This window comes from Drosophila takahashii, chromosome X (genome assembly GCF_030179915.1).
Source record: "Drosophila takahashii strain IR98-3 E-12201 chromosome X, DtakHiC1v2, whole genome shotgun sequence".
Lineage (NCBI taxonomy): Eukaryota > Metazoa > Arthropoda > Insecta > Diptera > Drosophilidae > Drosophila > Drosophila takahashii.
In genome coordinates, this window is record NC_091683.1 from 22,840,569 (window position 1) to 22,861,849 (window position 21,281).

Genomic DNA, 21,281 nt, shown 5'->3' on the forward strand with positions numbered 1-21,281 from the left:
GCCCACAATCGCTTATATATGATTTTAAAAATTTTAATATTTTGGAAAAGTAAAAATGCAGTTTTATTGTGTTTATCAATACCTATCGAAATGTAGAAGAAATTTTTCAAATCGGACCATTCGTTAAAAAGTTATGCGTGATCAACGTTTTCTATCTCTATCTCCATCTCCCTCGCACTCCCTTTACCTGAGTAACGGGTATCTGATAGTCGGGGCACCCGACTATAACGTTCTCTCTTGTTTTAATTTACATTGTATATATATATATATAAAATCAAGAAAGCCAATAAAATTTCGGAATAGACTTATTAAGAGCGAAAGAACATTCGGGATACGAGTGAACCAAAGACCCAAATCTAATCGCGAGAATTTAAACCTTGCTCCTAAAAGTAAAGTAATTAGGGGATATAATGCCGCCCGACATAATTCCTGAAATCAATACATACTTTAGCACTTTCTGCCATTTTAATAACATAAGGCTTAGGAACTAAAGGATTTCAATAAACAAGTACATGCATATTTATTCATATATGAATAAATATAATTTCAATTAGTTTTGAATATACACAAAGAGGTAAAACTAAGGTTTACTGCATTTGTTTTAAATGCTTGGCTCTGTTGGATTCTCTGAAAAAATTAAAATAAAAAATATAGTGAATAAATTAAAGTTGAAATAAAGTATTGTTTTAGTTACACTTTTTGTGGATAGAGAGGTTTTGAAACACTTTGTTAGTTGTGGATTTTAATTTTAAAATCTAGTTCAACGCACGTTTTTGGTTAAATTACGTTTCGAAACAGTGTCTTTACATTTAAAATTACACAAAATTGTTTTATATTTTCTTCAATTTATGAAAAATATTTTAATATGGTACCTAAATTCTTTGAAAAAAATGTGTTCATTGCTTAAACCAAAAGCTTAAATTGTAAAATAACAAGAAAGGAAGCTAGCTTCGGCAAGCCGAAGCTTATATACCCTTGCAGATCATTCTATTAATTTACAAATCGCAAAAATGTTACATTTCGTATTATTTCACATTAATTTTTCGATCGTTTCTATCACAGCTATATGATATAGTAGTTCGATCTTTTAAAAATTAAAATCGAAATTCGGAAATATTTCAAAATAGTCATATTCCAGAGTAGAAGGAACTGTAATAAAAACCAATAAAGATATAATTTTTTCCCATTAATTTCTAAATTTCTAAAAACACCGGAGCTAGAATTTGTTTACGTTTTTTTTTTTTTGATCCTTCCTATGGGAGCTATAAGATATAGTTGTCCGATCCGTTTGGTTCCGACATATATACTACCTGCAATAGAAATACGACTTTTACGAAAGTTTCATCCCGATAGCTTTAAAACTGAGAGACTAGTTTGCGTAGAAACGGACGGACAGACGGACGGACAGACGGACAGACGGACATGGCTAGATCGACTCGTCTAGTGATGCTGATCAAGAATATATATACTTTATGGGGTCGGAAACGTCTCCTTCACTGCGTTGCAAACTTCTGACTGAAATCATAATACCCTCTGCAAGGATATAAAAATATATAAGTCTTGTGAAAGGTGCTCAAAACAATCACTAAATTCGCATTCAAATCATTCAAAAACATAGATCAGCTTTTTAAAACAGTGATAAAACAATTTTATTAAATAAATTTTTGTGAAACGTGCAAATTTGAAAAGCAATCCAACCTTTTCATAATTTAGAATTTACTTAGGCTCAAAAAAACATATGGATAGGAGTATAAAGTTAATAGATAAACCAGATCCGGTCCCGTTTAACACTGCCACTCAACCACAGACTTTTTTCTGCACTTACGCTGCATCTTTCCCGCCAGCGATTGCAGTAGCGCTGAGTTGCTCTCATCCAGATTTGGACACTGGCCCTCCGGAAGAAGCCGCTGATGGGCATCGGTTGTGCCGGACTCGCTGCCTCGCCGGTCAAAGGTCGGAGTTACGGTCTTCTGATGTCCACCAATTTGCGCCTCATTGCCGATCGTCACCTCGGGCTGATTTCCGGCGGTCAGCGTCATCGAGGAGACTGCTGGCAGAGTGCTCTTGGCGAATCCCCGCGGCGGTGAACCTGTCGGCGTTTTAAAGATCTGTGCCAAGATCATATCCTGCAGGAAGCTGTCCAGCTTGCGCAGTGACAGGGCGTTGTGTAGCGTCTCAAGCGGCCGGATTGGTGGTACATCGCCAAAACCTGCGGAAAAGAGTTGTTATTATCAGGCAAAAACTAAATTTTAAACAAAATATAATTTTTATTTCATACTATTTCTATTAATTTAGTTTAAAAATTTCAAATTGGTGTATTGTATAATATAATTGTTTAAAGAGGTACATCATAAATAACACTAGTTTAAAAATAACCTTTTAAAAATTATTTTTTACCTACTCTTTTCTAAAATAATAGAATGGGAGAGTCTGAAAGTTAACACATTTTATTATTATTATTATTTATTGTTTTGGCTTCCTAACGCTACAAGTTGTATAACTTATAAATTAGTGCGCTAGTCACAACGGATAATCAATTTTATATTCGAACAATATTGGTTCTTAAATCTAATTACATACATTTTACATTAATTATTGAAAATACAGAATGACAAATATAGTTAAGTCGAATTAAAAAACAAAGGAAGAGTCGCAATGTTAAGATAGGATAATACAGCTTAAAGCAAACTGGAGCTGCTATTTTTTAGGTGTAAAAGAAGTGTTGCCTTTAATAGTGGTGCGTTCCTAGTTTCTTTTATGTAATTGGAAAGTTCATTCCACGTTGTGTGGGTATTAGACAAGACTTCGCAATAAGTAGACGCACAGTAACAGGTAAGGAACATTTAACTAGTGACAAGGATCTTATTAGTGCATATGTTTTGCCTATCGCTTTATTTACGTGGTCATCCCAGTTCAATGTTCTATTGAATGTGATACCCAGATTATTGGCGGTTTCCACGTACTCAATTGGTGTGTTATTTATCATCAGGGGGCTTAGTGTATTATTGCATAACTTATTTTTAAAAATTATCAATCACTTTGATTTTAATGGATTGATGGCGAGACCGTTGTTATTTGCCCATTTTTATACCCTTGCAGAGGGTATTATGATTTCAGTCAGAAGTTTGCAACGCAGTGAAGGAGACGTTTCCGACCCCATAAAGTATATATATTCTTGATCAGCATCACAAGACGAGTCGATCTAGCCATGTCCGTCTGTCCGTCTGTCCGTCTGTCCGTCTGTCCGTCCGTCTGTCCGTCTGTCCGTCCGTCTGTCCGTCTGTCTGTTTCTACGCAAACTAGTCTCTCAGTTTTTGAGCTATCGGGACAAAACTTTCGCAAAAGTCTTCTTTCTATTGCAGGTAGTATATATGTCGGAGCCGACCGGATCGGACAACTATATCTTATAGCTCCCATAGGAACAATCGGAAAAAAAAAACTTTAAAAAATTCTAGCTTCGGTGTTTTTGGAAATATTACCTTCTACTTTTGGGGATGTTATTTTTTAAATATTTCTGAATTTCGAATTAATTTTTTAAAAAATCGGACTACTATATCATATAGCTGCCATAGGAACGATCGGAAAATTAATGGAAAAGTAATAGGAAATAAATTCAAGCTTCTTTGGTTTTTATTGTATTATCTTCTACTCTAGGATATGACTCTTTTTAAATATTTCCGAATTTCAATTTTAATTTAATCAAAATCGGACGACTATATCATATAGCTGCCATAGGAGCGATCGGAAAATTAATGAGAAATATTAGAAAATTGAACATTTTTGCGATTTGTTAATTAATAGGAATGATCTGCAAGGGTATATAAGCTTCGGCTGGCCGAAGCTAGCTTCCTTTCTTGTTTTACTTAACCAAGCTCCATTCTACAAATATCTAGACACTCACTAATTCTATTTGAGGGACGACTAATATACATCTGGACATCATCAGCATATAAATGGACACTACATGTCGACAACACAGACGGAAGATCATTTTGTTTTTAATTTGCCACTGGTAATGCGTTTTGTCTCTTACGTTTATAATAAACCAACAAAACAATTTTTTTTTCATTTATGAAAACTACAAATATTTGTTGTTGAAAAGTGAAAAAAAAACGCTATTTTGAAAAAGATTGTGTAAGTTTGGACACCTTTAAAAGTCAGTCACGATTACACTAAAATAATAATAATATAACGGGTATCTGATAGTCGAGGCACTCCATTCCTGCTTGTGACATTCTTACCTATCTAATTAGTACGCATACTGGCATATTCTAGAAGGTAATGTTTTAGATATCGGGAATTATATACTAGAGTCCTGCATGAGTACACTTGAATTGACAAACAAGTCAATTTTTGAAAATAAATCCGATATCTAAAACATAACCTTCTAGAAAAATTACACAGAGAAAATTATACAACGTTTTAGGTGCCGTTTTCATATAAAAACGTTTTAAAAATAAAAAAGAAAACGTTTTAAAAATGCAAAGTAAAATAAATTTGTATGAAACGTTTTACTTTTTAAAATGTTTCACCCCTTATTTTGCACCTAAAACTTTTGATAATTTTCTCTGTGTAGTTAATTTTGTATGAGCGTGTCAAAATACTTAATACTTTGACGACCAATATCAAATAAAAACCTTATAGGTATCTTACGCATTGTAGACAAAATGGTTCAAATTAAAGCTCAAACGTTCTGAATTATTACTTAGGGACCCAAACTCGTTCCTCCGAAAAAATGAATATTCAGTGCTTACATCATATTATAATTAGTGAATGTTGTGTACTCACCGGATGAGGAGACCGGTATCATGTCGCGAAGATTAGGAGCGGACGAGCTGCCGCTAATGACGGCGGTGCTGAAAAGGCTATTTGCGCTGGTGGCCATCTTTTTGCTAAAACCACCGAAACCCAACATTTTCATATAGGACATCTGGCCGGCAATACTGTGTCTTTGGCGTCGCGACGACGTGGACGAGTTGGCCGATGACACTGAGGCCGAAACCGAGACTTGGCTATCTGTGGCGATGGTATTGGTACAACAAGACAGGGTCGTGGTAGTGGTGTTTGTATTTGTGGCGGTGGTTTTGTTTTCGTTCAGTGTATTTTTGATGGTGCATGATGTTTGTTGATGTTGTTGATCGATGATCGTTGTTAAGTTTTGGTGTTGATGTACATGATGGTGTGGTGCGTCGTTTGAGGGGGGATCGATTGATTGGAATTGGTTAGTAAATGGTTGATTAGAAGACATTGTTGCTGTTTTATCAAACAAAGCTGCTGCTGCTGATGTTGTTGTTGTTGTTGTAGTGGTGGTTGATGGAGTAAATGTTTGTGGGGATGTTGGGGTGGCTGTTGGTGTAAAGCTTCGTATACCTTTTGTAAGATCGGTTGTTGTAACTGTTGGTGTAACCGTTGGTGTTGAATTTTCTATACCTACAGTTGTATCTGTTGGTGTAACCGTTGATGTAACTATTTCGGTATTCGTTGATATATCTTTCGTTGTATCTATTGCTGTAACCGTTGTTGAATCTATTGTTATATCTGTTTTTGTAGCACTTCTAATATCTTTTGGTGTTGGTGTTGTTACTTCTACTGTGTTTGTTGCTATATCTTTTATTATCTTACTACCTATTGGATCAAACATTCTAGCAACTACTGAGTTTTCTGTCGTTCTATAGGTATTGTTCATGTCCGTCAATTCTGTTGTACTTGCTGTGCCTGTAATCAGCAGCGTGGGCAGATTATAGACTACTTGAGGCTCTGTCGGCGATGGCTTTGGATCCACCTCCAATGTGGGTGTGACCTGCTCCTTGATGGGCTCGAAACAGCTCACAAAACAAGCGCTAGAGGACGCTGCCGAGCCCACTGATGAAACGGTGAAGCGAAACGGATTGTCCGTCAAAACAGGAGCCGAGGCCGGCATTGACAGCTGACCACAGGAGCTACTGGTGGCCTTGCGTTCAGCAGATGATGAGGCCGAAGCCGAAGCCGAAGCCTTGTCCATATCCTGGCAGAGACGTAAAGTGGAGGCTGTGGGCGAGGTGGTGGCATGGGCCATCGGCGATAAGGCAGCACTCATTGGCTTTTGGCCAAAGTGTGAGCTCATCAGGATGGCCGGTGCCGAGCTGGACAACTGGAAGTCGTCATCGAAACTGCTGGCACTTGCATCTGCCCCTGCCACCGGCTTACCGCCCATCTCCGAATGCTGTCTGGCTTCTGGTGGGGATGGCGCAGCCGTCGCCTGGCCCAAGTCCATCAGGCTTTTGGAGTGCGAGTGCGCGTGGACCGCCGAGCTGCTGCAATTGCAGGAGCTTAAGGGCCGCTCATTTGTGGCCATCGGCGAGATCTGCGGCATATGCCGGAGCTGCTCGAGATCTTCGCCCTCATCGCAACTCTCCATCCGCCGCATTGTCAGCACATGGGGCCGTTTGTGCGACAAGGGACCGCATTGGGGAGTGGCCGGGTGCAGCGAAAAATCAATGTCCGACAAGGGCAGCTCGTTCGTCGATGAATCAATTTTAAAGAAGGATAAACTATCCGTAACCCGAATCTGAAAAGCCGTGCGATTTCCAGCCTTTGGATTTGCTCCCTTTTCCGAGTTGGCGGCTACACCCACTCGAGCGTGGGCTATCTCCCTAAATTCAGGAGTGCGGGCCTGCAAGCTGTCCTCCAATTTAGAAATAAGACCCTGAGAAACCTCTTCAAAATCAGAAGATAGAGCTACTAATCATCAAAGTCATATTCGGTCCGCGAGCAAAATGAAATCAGGAAGAAGGGTAATTAGTTAGGCATGTTGGTTGGTTCGAGTTTTCAGTCCAAAGTCAGCCAAGTTCGTGGTGATATATTCAAGAATTGGAGTGTCGGTGCGTTGGTTTATGTAATAGTGTGTACAAATAGAAAACTCATTAGCCGAGATAATCAAAAAGAAATTCGAAGATCGCGCAAAGTTCGTAGAAAAACAAAGGAACGTGAAAACACGGGGATAGAAAACGAAGGAAAAACAATTTTAAAACTAAGAGGAAGACAAAGGAAAGAAAAATAAAATCGGCAAGCCGAATGGGAAATACTCTTGCAAGACCCGAAAGATATATGCTCCTTTAACTAAATTGAAACCACTTTTATAATTCATTTTATACATCAATAATAATGATTTTAACAAATAGAGGTACACTTGCAATAAATCTAATATTACCTCAGGTTAAAATTGAGCTACTAGTTTTAATAGTTACTTTATTTATTTATGTTATAATATATTTTCATTAAACCGTTATTTTCCAATCTTGCAGACCCCACAAGAGCATTTAGAAAAATTGTAAGTTGGCTAACTTGGCAGCTGCAGCGGCAAAGGCTTTTAGTAGAAGCTTTTAGTACTTTGTAGGTATATATAAAAATTCAGGCATCGAAAGAGTAAGTGGATTTTTTCGGGTCCGGTTAGGTCACTGTTTAAATGTCTCTGTAGATGTGTTTGTGTGGGTGTGAAAGGATTATGGGTCGGTGGGAAGGGTTCTGGGTCTGCAAACAACAACAACAAGCAACATACAGACACAGACAAGAGAACGCCACAAATCCAAGCTAAATTTTAAATTTTTTTCAATATCTTTCAAATATTTGCTTTTCATGCAATGAGACAAAAAAGAGATAGTTTGACAGGACAGATAAGCAGACAAACAGGCATTTACAGAGATAGAGAAAGTAATAGAGGGCAAAACAGAAGGGGTATAGAACCTTGTTTGGCCGTAGGCAGCTGGACGCCAGCAAAGATTTGTATAATTGTTCTGAAAACAAAATGGTCAGATGGTGTAAATCTTTCCTGGTGCTCAGCTGCTTTTTGTAGGAGTGTAGCAAGTGTGTGGGGACGTGGATAGAGTGGCTGTGTGTTATGTTGTGACTGAGACAGTTTAACCAGCATTGCCAAGTACACGGGATTCCGCGGCCAGATGCTTATAGATTTTTATTTTTTCTAGACAAACCTCTTGGTTTGATATTTCATTTGAAAAATACAGATCGAAATATATATGGACATTCAACAAAAAAAGGTGTGTTTAAATGCGTAGGGTGTCCTGGGCGTGTGTGTCATTTCGATTGTTTTGCAATAGAAAAAATGAAAACCAAAAAAATGTTGGGTACAGCTCAAGAGAGATAGAGATGAAAATTCTTTTAAACTTTTTCTTGGACAATAGTGAAAATGATGGAAAATTTCAACTGAATATTATTCGTTTACCATTCGAAATAGAGAGGCATCTAGCTAAAGGATATATAAAATCTATTTTTATATATATTAAAAAAAGTAGAATAATTCATCGAAATATTTTGGGTGGGGGAATATAAAACAAAATTTAAGCGAGTTCAGATTTTCGGGTAGGGATTTCCTTTCCTTAGTGTTAGTCTTGGGGATTCCCCAGTTGTGTTAGATGGTAGTGCGAACGGGAAACCGTGTGACGCAAACACAGAAAGGAACAAAGGAACGGCATGCAAAGAACCCCACAAAAAAATATATTATATAAACCATAAAAGAGGACAAGAAGTTATGCACAATTTCAAGAGATGAATAAAGGTGGTACTTCGGAGAAACCGAGGCCTGGATAACCTGGCAGAGAGAGTCTCAACTAACTTCTTCGGTTTATCCTACAGAACTTTCCAATTCGGAGGTGTCACAGAAATCTTTTCTAACCAAAATTCGTTATGTTTCTTAAGTACAACCGTCTTTGGTTGGAAGAGATTTCTGTGACACCCCCGTATATAAAAAAATGTATCAAAATTAGATAACCGCTACAACCAGTAAATCAGTTAAATGGTGGTTAATTACCTATTTTGTAAACTATCAGAACAAATTTGTCAGTAAAAAACAGACAAGGGAACAGACGTTAATTTTAATTTACAATTCGGTATCCTTATTATTATTTTTCAAAAACTGATATTCTTCTGGCAAGCTTTATCATTAAGTGAACGGCCATCTGAAAAGAGCCTACCTTGAAACCAAAATTAATTTTTAAATTTCCTTCTCTGCCAAAACTTATCTCGGAGTTATGTTAAAGTAGGTAAGCCAAACCGTATCAGTGCGGATTAGTCTAAAATTGGGATTTGCCAATCGGGTGGTTGAGTTATGTGAAGGACAAACGAGTAACGCGGATTCTTTTTTGGGTAACTGGTTAAAAGGTGGCTAGTTAAATCCAGACCCTGGGGAAAAGGCGGCTGCGTAGGCGGCGGCGGCAAGCTTTGCTCGATCGACCGTCAGTCCCTGCCCAAAAATACGTACCCGGCTCCTTGGCACAGACGCCGGAGGAGGGACGCTGTTCGAAGCTCCGGGAACGTGGCTCGCAGTCAGGGCTCACTGCACGGATATCCGGACTGATGGGCCGGAGCTGCTGGTTCTGCTGCTGCTGCGAGGCCAGCTCCTCGTTTAACCGCTTGGCCAAATCCATTGCCTCATGACCACTGACCGTATGGTGAGCTCCGATGGGAATGGGCTTTGACTTAAACTGCTTGGATCGCAGTTCTAATCGGTTGAATCCAAAGGCGGGGGAAGTGCGTTCAGCGCTGCGATCCGAACACCTTTGGCCGGTATTCTAAAAGAAATAGTAACGAAACCATATATTAAATACTCGTATAAGCATGTAAATCTGGTCGCAACAGTGCAGCATTCATTCTTTGAGATTCTTAGAAATAAAATGAAGATTTTGATTAGTCTCCTTCACTGCGTTGCAAACTTCTGACTGATTTGATTTGCCCCGATATTATTTTCAAATTAGTTTGATCCCTAAAAAAACTCCTCCTAAACTAAAAAATTTGATTATACTTTGATTATTTTTATGACAAAACCTATCAAAATAAGCAAACGTTATTTTGGACTATAGTAATATACGCAAAAGTTAATTTTAGGCTATTTTTTGTTTATCTGTTGTTTTTTCATGCTATAGGAATGCTAATATGTGATATTTTTTAACTAAAAGTGGGACAAAATTAAGACTTTTACACAAAAAATAGAGCTTGGAAGAGTGAATATTAAAGCCCATTATTAAAATTGAAATCGATTTTTTTTTAAACTTTAAGTGGGCAAATTACTATTTGGTTTTGCAATACCTGCCAAAATGTAAAAACTAATTTTAGAAACTTACCCCTCGCTTCTTACCCTCCCGCTCCTCTCCTGAATTAGAGTCGTTCTCCTCCTCGATCCTGGAAGGATTTGACTCATCCGAAGACTGCAAGCTCACATTGCAAGCATTGTCGCCGTGCGAATGCGGCCGAAAGCCCGGACCCGGCGGCAGATTTTTCTGCACACAACAGTTTACGCCCGGACTGAAGTGCAGTTCGACGTGAAAGCGTTCCTCGGAAGTTGGATCCTTGGTGGGGTCTTCGTAGAGCATGATGACGATTTGAGACATATAATTCAGCTCCGATACCATCGAAATGTAGTCCATAGCCCGACGCCACTGCTCATCGGTGACAACGTTAAGTAATCCCCCATATCGCAGGACTGTGAGCAACGAGTGGACATGTGATTCGCTGGTGAAGTAGAGCCTTGTGCGGACATGCCTCTGAGGACTTGCCACACCATGGCTATAGTGTGGATTCAAACGATTCATGAACTCATCTTCGACTTCGTCGATATTTCGCTGCAAATCACCCTTGATCTTCCTTAGTAATGGTGAGCAAATACCCTGGCCAATGGCCAATTTCTCCTGCGGCGTCAAGCCGTACTCCTGCGGTATAACTATATCAGCCAGATTCTTTGCGTATATATACAACTCCTCCGCCTGATCATACTGCAAAGTATGCTGATTATGCTGCAGATCGTATTTTATGCAATCGTAGATATCCGGTATCTTGGAAATGTCAAACAGCTTCGACTTGGTGCTAAAATCCTTCTCGATCTTTTCCCAGCGACAACGCATGAGGTCCCATGTCTCGCCGTGGTACAAGATTGCATCCTTTGTCTTCGGATCGTCCTTCTTGATGCTGATGATGTGTAATAGCTCGCGGATTAGCAGATGTACGTGGTGACAGCAGTCCACAGGATTCTTAACAAAGTCCAGCGCCTGGGTGATCGATTTGCTGTTGCACGGATTGATCAACTCGCGATCCTCTTTGGAGAACTCACGATCATTCTGCATTAGCTCGTGGAGACGGCCTTTTGCCCTGTTGCGGAAAATATAGGGATTTGTTGGTTAAAATTATACAACGGATTTATGTAGCAAAAATTAAAACTGAATACTAAAGAACAAGTGGAATGAAAATATACCTAATGAAGTTATTAAGGAACGGAAAACTATCTTCGGCAAGCCTTTGAATATGTTACAAGTTATAATGTTGCCGCAATAACATTTTAAACAGCGAAATAAATTCGAATTTCTCGAAATACATTAGTGTGCGAAGTCGACTACTATATATATGACCGCAGAATTGAAAATCTGTTGTAATTGTCCGATCATAACGAATGACACACCATTCACAAGGTATTGCAAACACTAAAAGGATTGCACACGAAAACGTTAACAAGTTCAATTGGTTGACTCGTGCTATAATTAAAGTTAATTCAATATGCTAATCACGCTGTTGTTTGCCTGAATTGTTTTTTGTTTTTTGGAAGAATTTTCGAGAGGTGAATGCGAGTCCTTAAACAAAAGAAAGAAAGAAAGTATAGGTATACATACAAAAAACACGATTTTATTTTTAATCTTGTAAAATTTTTATCCGAAATTTTAAAAGGGACTGCAAATAATGATTATAAATCAGAAAATCAAGCACTTAGGATTATACCCTTAAAGATCTTGGCAGCAACATTTATGTCCGATTTGTATACAAATTTTTTTCGTAGTTCTGAACTATTAAAAGTATTATATATCCCTGTGTAGATAAAAATATGATCTCAAATAGCAAAGCTATAACTATTTTTTCTATTATTTCCCATTAACTCTTCGAACATTTAGTCGTCGAACATATAGTCGTCCAATTTATAGTTGATAAACCCTTCGTAGTTATTGAGGACTGGATTTAACAAAGATTTTAGATATACTTACAGGTTCTGATACTTGCTGGAGTCACAATCATTGTCCAGCAGTCCGTTTGTATTGGCGCTCTTCACCATCTGAACAAGGATGGGTGTGAGTTCGCCCTCCAGGGCCAGCAAACCCTTGGCAAAGGCGGCAGCCGTCATCTGAACACGTCCCTCATCAGAAGCGTAGATTTTAAGGTCGTGCCGGAACGTGGAGTGTAATCTGAAATATGTGTTTTAGGATGAAATTTAAGATATTTAAAAAAATTATTCCTATAAATTACACTATGCAACATCTCAAAATTTACCGGAATTGATGCTGTATTTTTGAATTAGTTACGAATTCCGAAGTTAAATTGTGTTTTCCAAAAAGTTCCCCGACGCAAGGAGTTCCGGAGTTCTCAGAGGCAAACGGATTCATGGTTTGTTTTGATGTTAAAGTTTTTTAAAAGATACACTCTTTATCTTTCAAACCGAATTCAAAAATGTAGCATCCATCGAGGAAAATTTAAAAGGCATTCATTTTGTTGCACAGTGCTATTAAAAATTTCTGGGAAGCATAGAGAACAACAGAACAACAGAAGAAGAGCCGCGTTTCTGCGGAACCCTTCTTTAAGGACTCGGAAGGTTGGGAAAAAGTGACATGGAACTGAACCTATTTGTTGAATCAAAGGTTTTGCTTCAAGAGCAGTCACACAGCCGACCGGTTTAGAAAATTGGTTGAAAAGAGATACAATATCAAAGTTTTAATGTGAACTCACCTTAGCAGGCCCAGGCCCTGGGTGCCTGAGTAATCGGATCTTCCCTGTCCACCTGGATACATGCACCGAAAGATGCGGCCCAGTTCTTCCGCCTGAATGCGACCGGCTGGCGTCAGTTCGCCGCCCCACTTGAGAATGAGGACCAGCGATGGCTCCACAGGCTGATCCGCTGCTAGATTGGCTTCGCTTTGGTTAATCGGGGCACTTGGGTATGGGGGAATCCGAACGGACTTACTGTCATCGGAGCTGGAGCCGCGTGGACGACCCTTCGGTTGGTACTTCATCTGGACCTTGCGATTAATGCCCGAAAAGTGGCCGTACATCTCCAGAACGTTCTTCAGCTGCTCTAGTTTGCTTTCCTTCTCCTCGATCTCGGCGTGCGCCTTTGTGTGGATCTCACTGAGCAGGAAACGGGCGATGTCCAGGATTTCCTGCAGTTGCTTGGGCCGCTTCAGTTTAACGTGGCCCAGCTTATAGCCGTCGTACTTCTCGAAGATCTCAAAGAATCTGATTGGAAATGATTGATTCTTTATTTCCGATTCGGATTTTGTATATAGGTTTGAACTTACTTTGGATGCCGCACCTCCACCTTCATCTTTTGCTTGGGAGTGCGATCGCCATGTCGGATTACGGCCACCACGCAGCGCAGCTCCATCATCTTGCCGAAAGTGGTGGGCACAATGGGAGGATCGTCCAACTGAAAGGGCACCGACCAGGGGATGTGCAGCGTAGGCGTGAGCTCTCTAAGGATCATGTTGCCCAGTATCTTTGCACAGTCGTCATAGTACTTGTTAGAGTTCTTCACAAAGCTAAACCCATTGACATCGCACACGTAGCTCTTTCCGTTGGCTCGCAGCAAATCAAACCCACAGACGGTTTGCTTAAAGGCCAGGCACACTTTTCGTGAGATGAGCTTCTCAGAGTGATTGAGAATCACCGGGTAGCGAATCTCTTTGCCCTCGCTGTCGCGTTCCACTTTGCCATCCAGAGCGGGACTTTTGCGGGCCTCGGCATGGGCATAATCGGGTCCCACGGTGTACACCTTGACGTCCGTGCCTGAAAAGTATACTAAGTTGTAAAGGTGATGCTGGATTCAGTGCGTTCGACTGGCGGCCACTGGTGTGTTTCGGTGTTTTACTATTTTTTTTTCGATCTATTTACATACTAGATTTTTGTGAGCTTGGCGATGAGCGGCGCGTGCGGGGCGAAACGCAGGACAAGGCACAATGAGCGATGCTTCGTTGGAGGATTAGATTAAGTAGGTCTATAAAATTCGAGCTAGCCAAAGCCATAACAACAATAGACAGCCAGTGAATTAGCGGGGTTATCGGAAGGTGAGCGATTAAAATAGGAACGAGTTGGTTTTGAACAACTAAATTTTATGTTTTTATCTATAGGGTTCTTTAGTTCTTTAGGGTTCCTTTAGTTTGGTTTATACTAACTCTTGCATTTATAACAAATCCGGCAATTTAAAATATGATATGATTATTGAGACTTTAAATTGTATACGAAATTGTACGCTTAATTTCTTTAAACAACAAATAAAATCACTGTTTAAACATAAAATCATATAACATACAAATTTAATTTTCATATTAAAAACAATATTTAGCAAACCAATTACTTTTTTATGTAATTGATATATGGAAAAGAAATTAAGTAATTTACGTTTATAAAAATCAGTATACCTAGGCAAGCATCTAGATACAACTACCCAGGAACTTCCCATCACTCGTGGGGGACTTGACGGTAAGTGGAGCAAATTTGGGTAGTACCTACAGCTGAATAGAGCATGGGAGCATAGTGAGCAAATTGCATACCATCAGTGGGCATAAAATCCTCGTAGATGAATGATCCCGTCTTGCGCACTCTGGACTCCGGGGAATACACGCTGCTCCGGCTGCCGATTTTACGGAAAAGTCGCTGACTCCCGCCGCCTGCCGATGTGGGGTAGTAGATGTAGATGTTGTGGTCCTCCGCTGAAACGGGCTTTTCCACAAAGGGCTTGTTAAAGGTAATTCCATTAACCTCCACGTGATCTTCTGATTCGATCAGCTCATGGTCTATTGAATAGAAACATGTATTGCAGGATTAGCAAGGAAAGTATATACCTTGTATATACTTACGTTTGGGATCCGGCGAATCGCGATCGAGGACGGCATAGCGCGGTATCTCGATGCCCTCCTTCTCCAGAATTGCGTACACCCTCCTCCTATCCTGAATATCATACTGCATGTGCAGGTTGTTTAGCACAAATGGATTCCTTAGTTGGGCATACTCGATGGCCTTCTCCAGCGGAAAGCCCTTCGAATGGAACGAAACTAGGCAGTCGCAGGTGGGCCAATTTTGGACCGGTTCTCGCAGGATCACGTTCTCCTCGAATGTCACCAGTTTGATGAACTCAAATTCCCCGAGACGCGTGAGGATCTCCTTCATCGGCTTCGACTGTGTCTTCTTGGCCATCGCGCAGATGCCGACGACCACTTGCTTGCTGTTGCTGGACGAAGTGCTCGTGTCGGAGTCCATCCCGTCATTGCTGTCCCCAAAGTCCGTGTCACCCTTTGAAAGCAGAGAGAAGCCGTCATTAATAAATATTCTCGGCGAAAGATCACCGAGCGATTTGAGCAGGCACGCGCAGGCAACGTCCGAAATATCTGGAGTCTCGCCTCGCTGACCTTTTCAGTAATATAATTTGGTTATTTCTAGCTTGTCATTTTTCTCCAACTTTCACTAAGGAGCAAATTCAAAATGTAAAAACAGGAAACACAAAATAATGAATTATATTGAAATCATTCAAAAAGCATTTCCAAGCAAAAAAAATAAGGTGTGTCCAGCCTAGCATTCCTCTCTCGTTTATCAACCGACCTGGCAATATAAACATGTAAAATGTCTTCTACTTCTTCTCGATCGGTTTGTTTACCTTTGAAAGTAGACAGCTGTGCGCTGCAGTGGATTCGCAGTCTTAAGGGTGAGAGGTGTGTGCAGCTTAATTAATGTCACAGAAATGATTTCGGCTTAAAAATCGTATTCTCACACAAGCTCTCAACTTGCAACTACGTAAATGTGTAAGGTAGTCTCAACGCAAGAGCTGCTCCCTTTTGAGGACGTCATTTGTGCCAGTCTCTATTAAGCTATCTCATTCTATCGCTTAAGAAAGACAGAAACGTTAACATATTTAACGTCCTCAGCAGAGCTGACGAGACCACCTTATATATGTATTTGCACCATGCGCGAGCGCGCTCAGAGCGAAGAGAGAAAAGAAGAGGACAAAGAGAACGTTCGTCAGCAGTAAAAGAGAGACAGGTTTATATACTGTTTTTGGTGACGGTCATGAATCGGTTTTACTCCGTCCCCGAAAATCCATAGAAGAAGTTTGACTTCAAAAGTGATTTAAATCATATGGGTATGATATGTATAATGCACTTAGCCCCTTGAAAAAATATGGAAATTCGGAATTAAAGGCCTATTATAAATTTAGCATGCGAATGAGAAAACGGCTATCACTATGGATTTAAAAGTTATTAGTTAAATATTAAATCGGATTATTCAAGAATGGCACGGACATTCGGAATTCAAAACGACTTTGGTTGTAAGAGATTTCTGTAGCGTCCCAAAAAATCTTAAAACATTATCCTAGAGTCTAGGACCTAGACGGACCCGCGAAAAAGAATGCGGTCAGCCATGGTTCCCTTGCAAAGAATAGTATAAATGGTAAAAAAGAAAAAAAATAGTATGGTATATTCTTTTGATGTCAAAAGAAATTCACTCTATCACACATTAAAAAAAATCGACTTATTTGTCAAATTATGTGAACTCATACAGGGCTCTACTAGATAAGAGCCTCTAATATTTTGTTGAAGTAGGTCAAACCATGGTGAAACTTTACAAGGTGGTCTCGTCAGCTCTGCTGAGGACGTTCTCTGTCTCTCTTAAGCGATAGAATGAAATAGCTAGATAGAGGCTGGCACAAATGACGTCCTCAAAAGAGGACAGCTCTCGCGACGAGAACACCTTGTATAGTTTCACCATGGGTCAAACGATCTTTTATATTTATGGTTTTACTTAAGCACCGTGACGAAAGAGATTGTTTTAAAAAGTGTATTTATTTAGGTAGTTTTTTCTCGTCACAAAATTTGATAACAGAACATTTGTATGTTGAAGGTGTGATTGTCACTAGTTTTTTACCTTGTCAAGATGTGTTTTTTGTTGATATCAGATTTAAAGTAAAAAGAATAGAGAATGCTATAGACAATTGCCTCGACTATTAAATACCCGTTATAAATATGCCTTCTTGTATGTTTTATTATACTTTATAGGGTCGGAATTTTTACACGAATACAATATAACCTTTTACTCTGCGAGTAACGGGTATAAAAATGTATTACAAAGTAACTATGTCTATTTTCAATTTAAAACAAGAGAGAACGCTATCTAATACCTAAAGGGAGTGCGTGGGAGATGGATATATCAAATTTTTTTGATTGCGCATAACTTTTTAATGAATGGTCCGATTTGTCTTCTACATTTCGATAGATAAAAATATACACAACAAAATTGCATTTATACTTCTCGGAAATCTTAAAAGGTGTGGGCGCCAGACACTTTGGGCATTAGAGGGGCGTGGCGCTCGGTCGAAATAAACTTGCGCTGCATAGGAAGCCCAAGAATATGTGTGGGAAATCTCAAGCTTCTAGCTTTTGTAGTTTCCGAGATCTCAGCGTTCATACAGACGGACAGACGGAGGGACAGACGGACAGACGGGCATGGCTATATCGACTCACCTAAATCATCACCTAAATTAGTTAGGCGCAACTCGAGAAGTACCAAAATATTATTTATAAAACAATCTTAAAAAAAATGTATCCATAAAAATGTTTTGATTTGTTTTTTTGTGATCGACGGGTTCAAATATACTATCATCCTTTTTGGTGTATTTTTGAAAACTATTTAGCAAACTATCGTATATCTTAAAGAGAACGAGTTTGGCGGTAAAATACCCACTGTGCAACGTGACAGCAAAAGCACAAAGTCACATCCAATTCAGGTGCCGCCCGATCAACATAGCAATTAGCGCTAAATTAATCCCCGACTTTGTCAACTCATTAGCGTCTCAGAGTCCAATCAATCAATATCTTTCGACTAACCAAAAAGACCTACATTCATACAGACATCGCAGAAGCAGAAATCATCGCTATCCTCGTCGCTGCCATGATTGGGGCCGTAATCCTCGTAATCGCTGACATTAAAGGGTCCGTACTCCCCATCGTCGTCGTCGCGGCTTCTTTTGAGCAGATTCTCCGTACCCGGTTGGCTGCGAACTCCGGCACTTTGACTCCGTCTTTGGCGCTGCAGCAAACGATTTCGGCGCAAGCGATCGCGACCACGACCCCGACGACGTCTGGGTATTGCTCCATCAGATGGCACTGCGTCCAAACTGTGGCGACGATTGGAGTGCGGATCCTTAGAACAAGCACTTCTTACTTCCGAACCGGGTAAAACAGCTGCTGCGGTTACGGCAGCACCAGCGGCTGCCGCAGCAGCTTCGAGTTTTTTTTTATGCCGCTGATGACGCGAGCGGAGCTTTTTAAGACGCCACCAGTCCTTAAACCAGGTCCACTCCATTGGGTTTTCAACTTAGACACTTTCTAACAAAATTTGGCTGTTTTCTATAATGCACACTTCAGATCATTTGTTTTTTCGTCTACGCAAACTACAATCGGGGTGAAACTTTTCCAAACTTCTTCCATCTTTTGCAGGTAGTATTTAAGTCGGAACCAGCCGGATCGGACAACTTATCATATACATAGCTCCCATTTAAAATTGTTTAAAATTATAGATTTTTAGCTTATTCCGACGCTTGGGCATAACATATTTTTTAAATTTCTGAATTTGAAATTTAGTTATATCAAAATCTAACGACTATATCATAAACCTGTCATAGGAACAAATTAATTCTTCGTTGGCTTTTATTATGACCCTATTTTAATATTTTAGAAATTCGAATTAAATTCCACAAAATCGGACGACTATATTACAGGGATGCAAAGAAATTTGTGGATTTTTTTTGTAGATTTTTAATATTATTAAACTTTGATGAACTTATTTTAATTTAATGCTTTTTAAGTTGGACGAAAAAAACTGATTATGAATTAAACATTTCTTTCAAATTAAGAAAAAGTTTGTAAGAAGTGCAAAAGTTTATACCGCTTTAAACAATTAAGCGTATTTAAGCGTAGTTTCCATTTTTACATGTAAAGTAAAAGAATGATCGTTTTTCATAAAAACTGCCAAATGGATTTTGTTGTTGTATATGTATTATGTCTACACTCAAAAAATTATTTTTTCTTAAATATAGAAAAAAAAAAATTTTTCTGTGCTTTAAAAAAATATTCTATAAAGAGGAAAAATTTTCTAATCTTCAGAAAAATTTTCTAATCTTCAAAAAAATTCTGAATTGAACGAGTTTTTTTTAGAAATTTTTTTCTAAAATACAGAAAAATCCATTTTTTTCTAAATTATAAGGTTTATTTTTCTAATCTTCCTTTCTTTTTTTGAGGGTTAAAATCGCCATTGATTTTAGAAAAAAAAAGACTGAACTTTTCTAAAACTAAAAAAAAAATGCCATTAAAATTATAAATATTTCTACATAATAGAAATATTGTTTTTCTAAAAACAGAAAAAGTGTATGAAGATTTTTCTAACATTTAGAAAAAAATTTGTGATATTAAGAAATATTTTTCTAGAAAATAAAAAATTTAACCGTATTTGATCAATTTCCCTTCTTATATACTTTTTAGAAAATATTTTTTAGCCTAAGAAAAAATTGCCATTAATCGAAAAAAATTTCCGGGATTGGTAGCCTAGGGGTCTAACGCGTGCGTGCATGCATATGTTATTCAAGTTTGCGGCTGCAAGAGTGAGTTCAAACCCACGTCGAGACGAAAAACTAATGTTGTGTTTTTGTTTTTTTTTTACACTAATATTTACATATTAATAAAAAAAATGTATTGCATTTTTTTTAGCTCATGAATAATTATATTTTGATAAAAATGATGTTTAAGTTTTTCAAATTTGAAACATTCAATTACTGTTACTATTGAACCATAATAAATATATAAATATTAATATTAATCAATAAATATTTAAAAGCAAAATTAACTGAACAACTAAAAGGAATAACTAGAAGAGAGCCAGATCCATTTGAGTAAAAATAGGAGAACAAAATGTGAATAGACTTTGTACAGCGCCTCACGTGATGCTTCCGTGGCGCAGCTAGTAGAGTGCTTGACTGCAAACTGCGAGGCGAAAGGTTAGCGGTTCGAATCCCGCGTGCGGCGACCAAGATGTTTTTCTCAAAATAGTAAGTTATTGAGTTTTTATATTTATAATTTGTAATTTGTGTACTCATTTCAGTTATTATTACAGTTCCAATTCGAAACCACCCAAAACCAATTAAAGGAAATTCAAATAAGGTGACAAACAAGAACGAAAAAAAAACAACACAAAGGCCGTGGCGTCACAGAAACAACCGGGTATAATTCTGAAGCCCGAAAATAGATTTTTGTATTTTCTGAATTTAAGAATTTTTTTTTTGTTACTTAAAAAATATTTGTCTATATTTAAAAAAAAACGTATTTCTCTTTTTTAGAAACCCTTTATTTCTAAATTCTAAGAAATATTTTTTTACTTTCTAGCAAAAAATTTCTAAATTGCAGTATATTTTTTTTTGATTTTTAGAAAAAAACGTCTTTGATTTTAAAAACCTACTTTCTTTAATATAGACAAAATCGCCAGTAAAGCAAATTCATAGGCGATTTTCTAAAACCAAGGGCGATTTCAGTCGATTTTTTTTTTGGGTGTATATATTTTTTCATTTCATTTGTTTGTTTGTTTTCATTTGTTTTGATCTATTTTTGGTGCTTTTTTTATGCATTTAACTACGCTTTTCTAATCTATAGTTAACAACACTGGGAATCCGGTCAACGAAGCCGTACGTGCTTATCGGTCGAATTACTTAAAAACAAATGGCCTAACCCGAACAAATATTAAAACTGCTAACCGACGAGGTCAGCTATTCGGTGCAACGCGACAAACTGACTAACGGAACTGAACAAAACAGTTCGCTGGGGATCGAATCGGATCGTGTCGGATTGTTTCAGGGCGTACGCCAATTGGTCTTTGCGCCCACTCACAAAGTCAGGGGAGAATCTGATCAGCTTGAGACAAAAACAGAGAGAAAAACAGAAAGAGAATTGTTTCCACAAAGAAAAAGATACAATATGTCTTTACTTTTGTGAAATACACTGAGAGAAGAATGCTTTATCTGTTCACTAATAATTCTATCTTTCCGTACCTTTTTTATGTTTAAGGTTAAATGCTTAGATCGGTTGAAATTTGGTTTGAACAGATTTAAGTACCACCGCCGACTATCATTGATTACAGTCTTAGGTTTCATACAGTGGTATTTTTAATATCAAATCCGATCCATGCAAATTTCTAAAATAAAATTCCTAAATGTATACATTCCTTAC

The 21,281-nt window shown here is 38.5% G+C and overlaps 1 protein-coding gene across 18 annotated transcripts in view; it reads right to left on the reverse strand.

Moving 5' to 3' along the window:
- Positions 1-21,281, reverse strand: part of l(1)G0196 (inositol hexakisphosphate and diphosphoinositol-pentakisphosphate kinase) — a 31,786-nt gene that overhangs the window by 5,204 nt on the left and 5,301 nt on the right. For 2 of the 18 annotated variants that reach the window (XM_044393233.2, XM_070218487.1), the window contains 10 exons: positions 14,877-15,309; positions 14,571-14,813; positions 13,320-13,818; positions 12,986-13,257; positions 12,751-12,931; positions 12,015-12,212; positions 10,113-11,133; positions 9,254-9,563; positions 4,789-5,016; positions 1,826-2,209 (listed from right to left, as the gene is read on the reverse strand). In XM_044393233.2, coding sequence (XP_044249168.1) covers positions 1,826-2,209; positions 4,789-5,016; positions 9,254-9,563; positions 10,113-11,133; positions 12,015-12,212; positions 12,751-12,931; positions 12,986-13,257; positions 13,320-13,818; positions 14,571-14,813; positions 14,877-15,309 — 3,769 coding nt within the window. Of the gene's footprint in view, positions 1-443; positions 628-1,621; positions 2,210-4,788; positions 6,721-8,754; positions 9,130-9,226; positions 9,564-10,112; positions 11,134-12,014; positions 12,213-12,750; positions 12,932-12,985; positions 13,258-13,319; positions 13,819-14,570; positions 14,814-14,876; positions 15,310-15,425; positions 15,519-17,907; positions 18,498-20,784; positions 20,828-21,281 lie in introns of those variants that run through there. The other 16 variants (XM_070218483.1, XM_044393246.2, XM_070218491.1 and 13 more) reach the window with 16 other exon arrangements.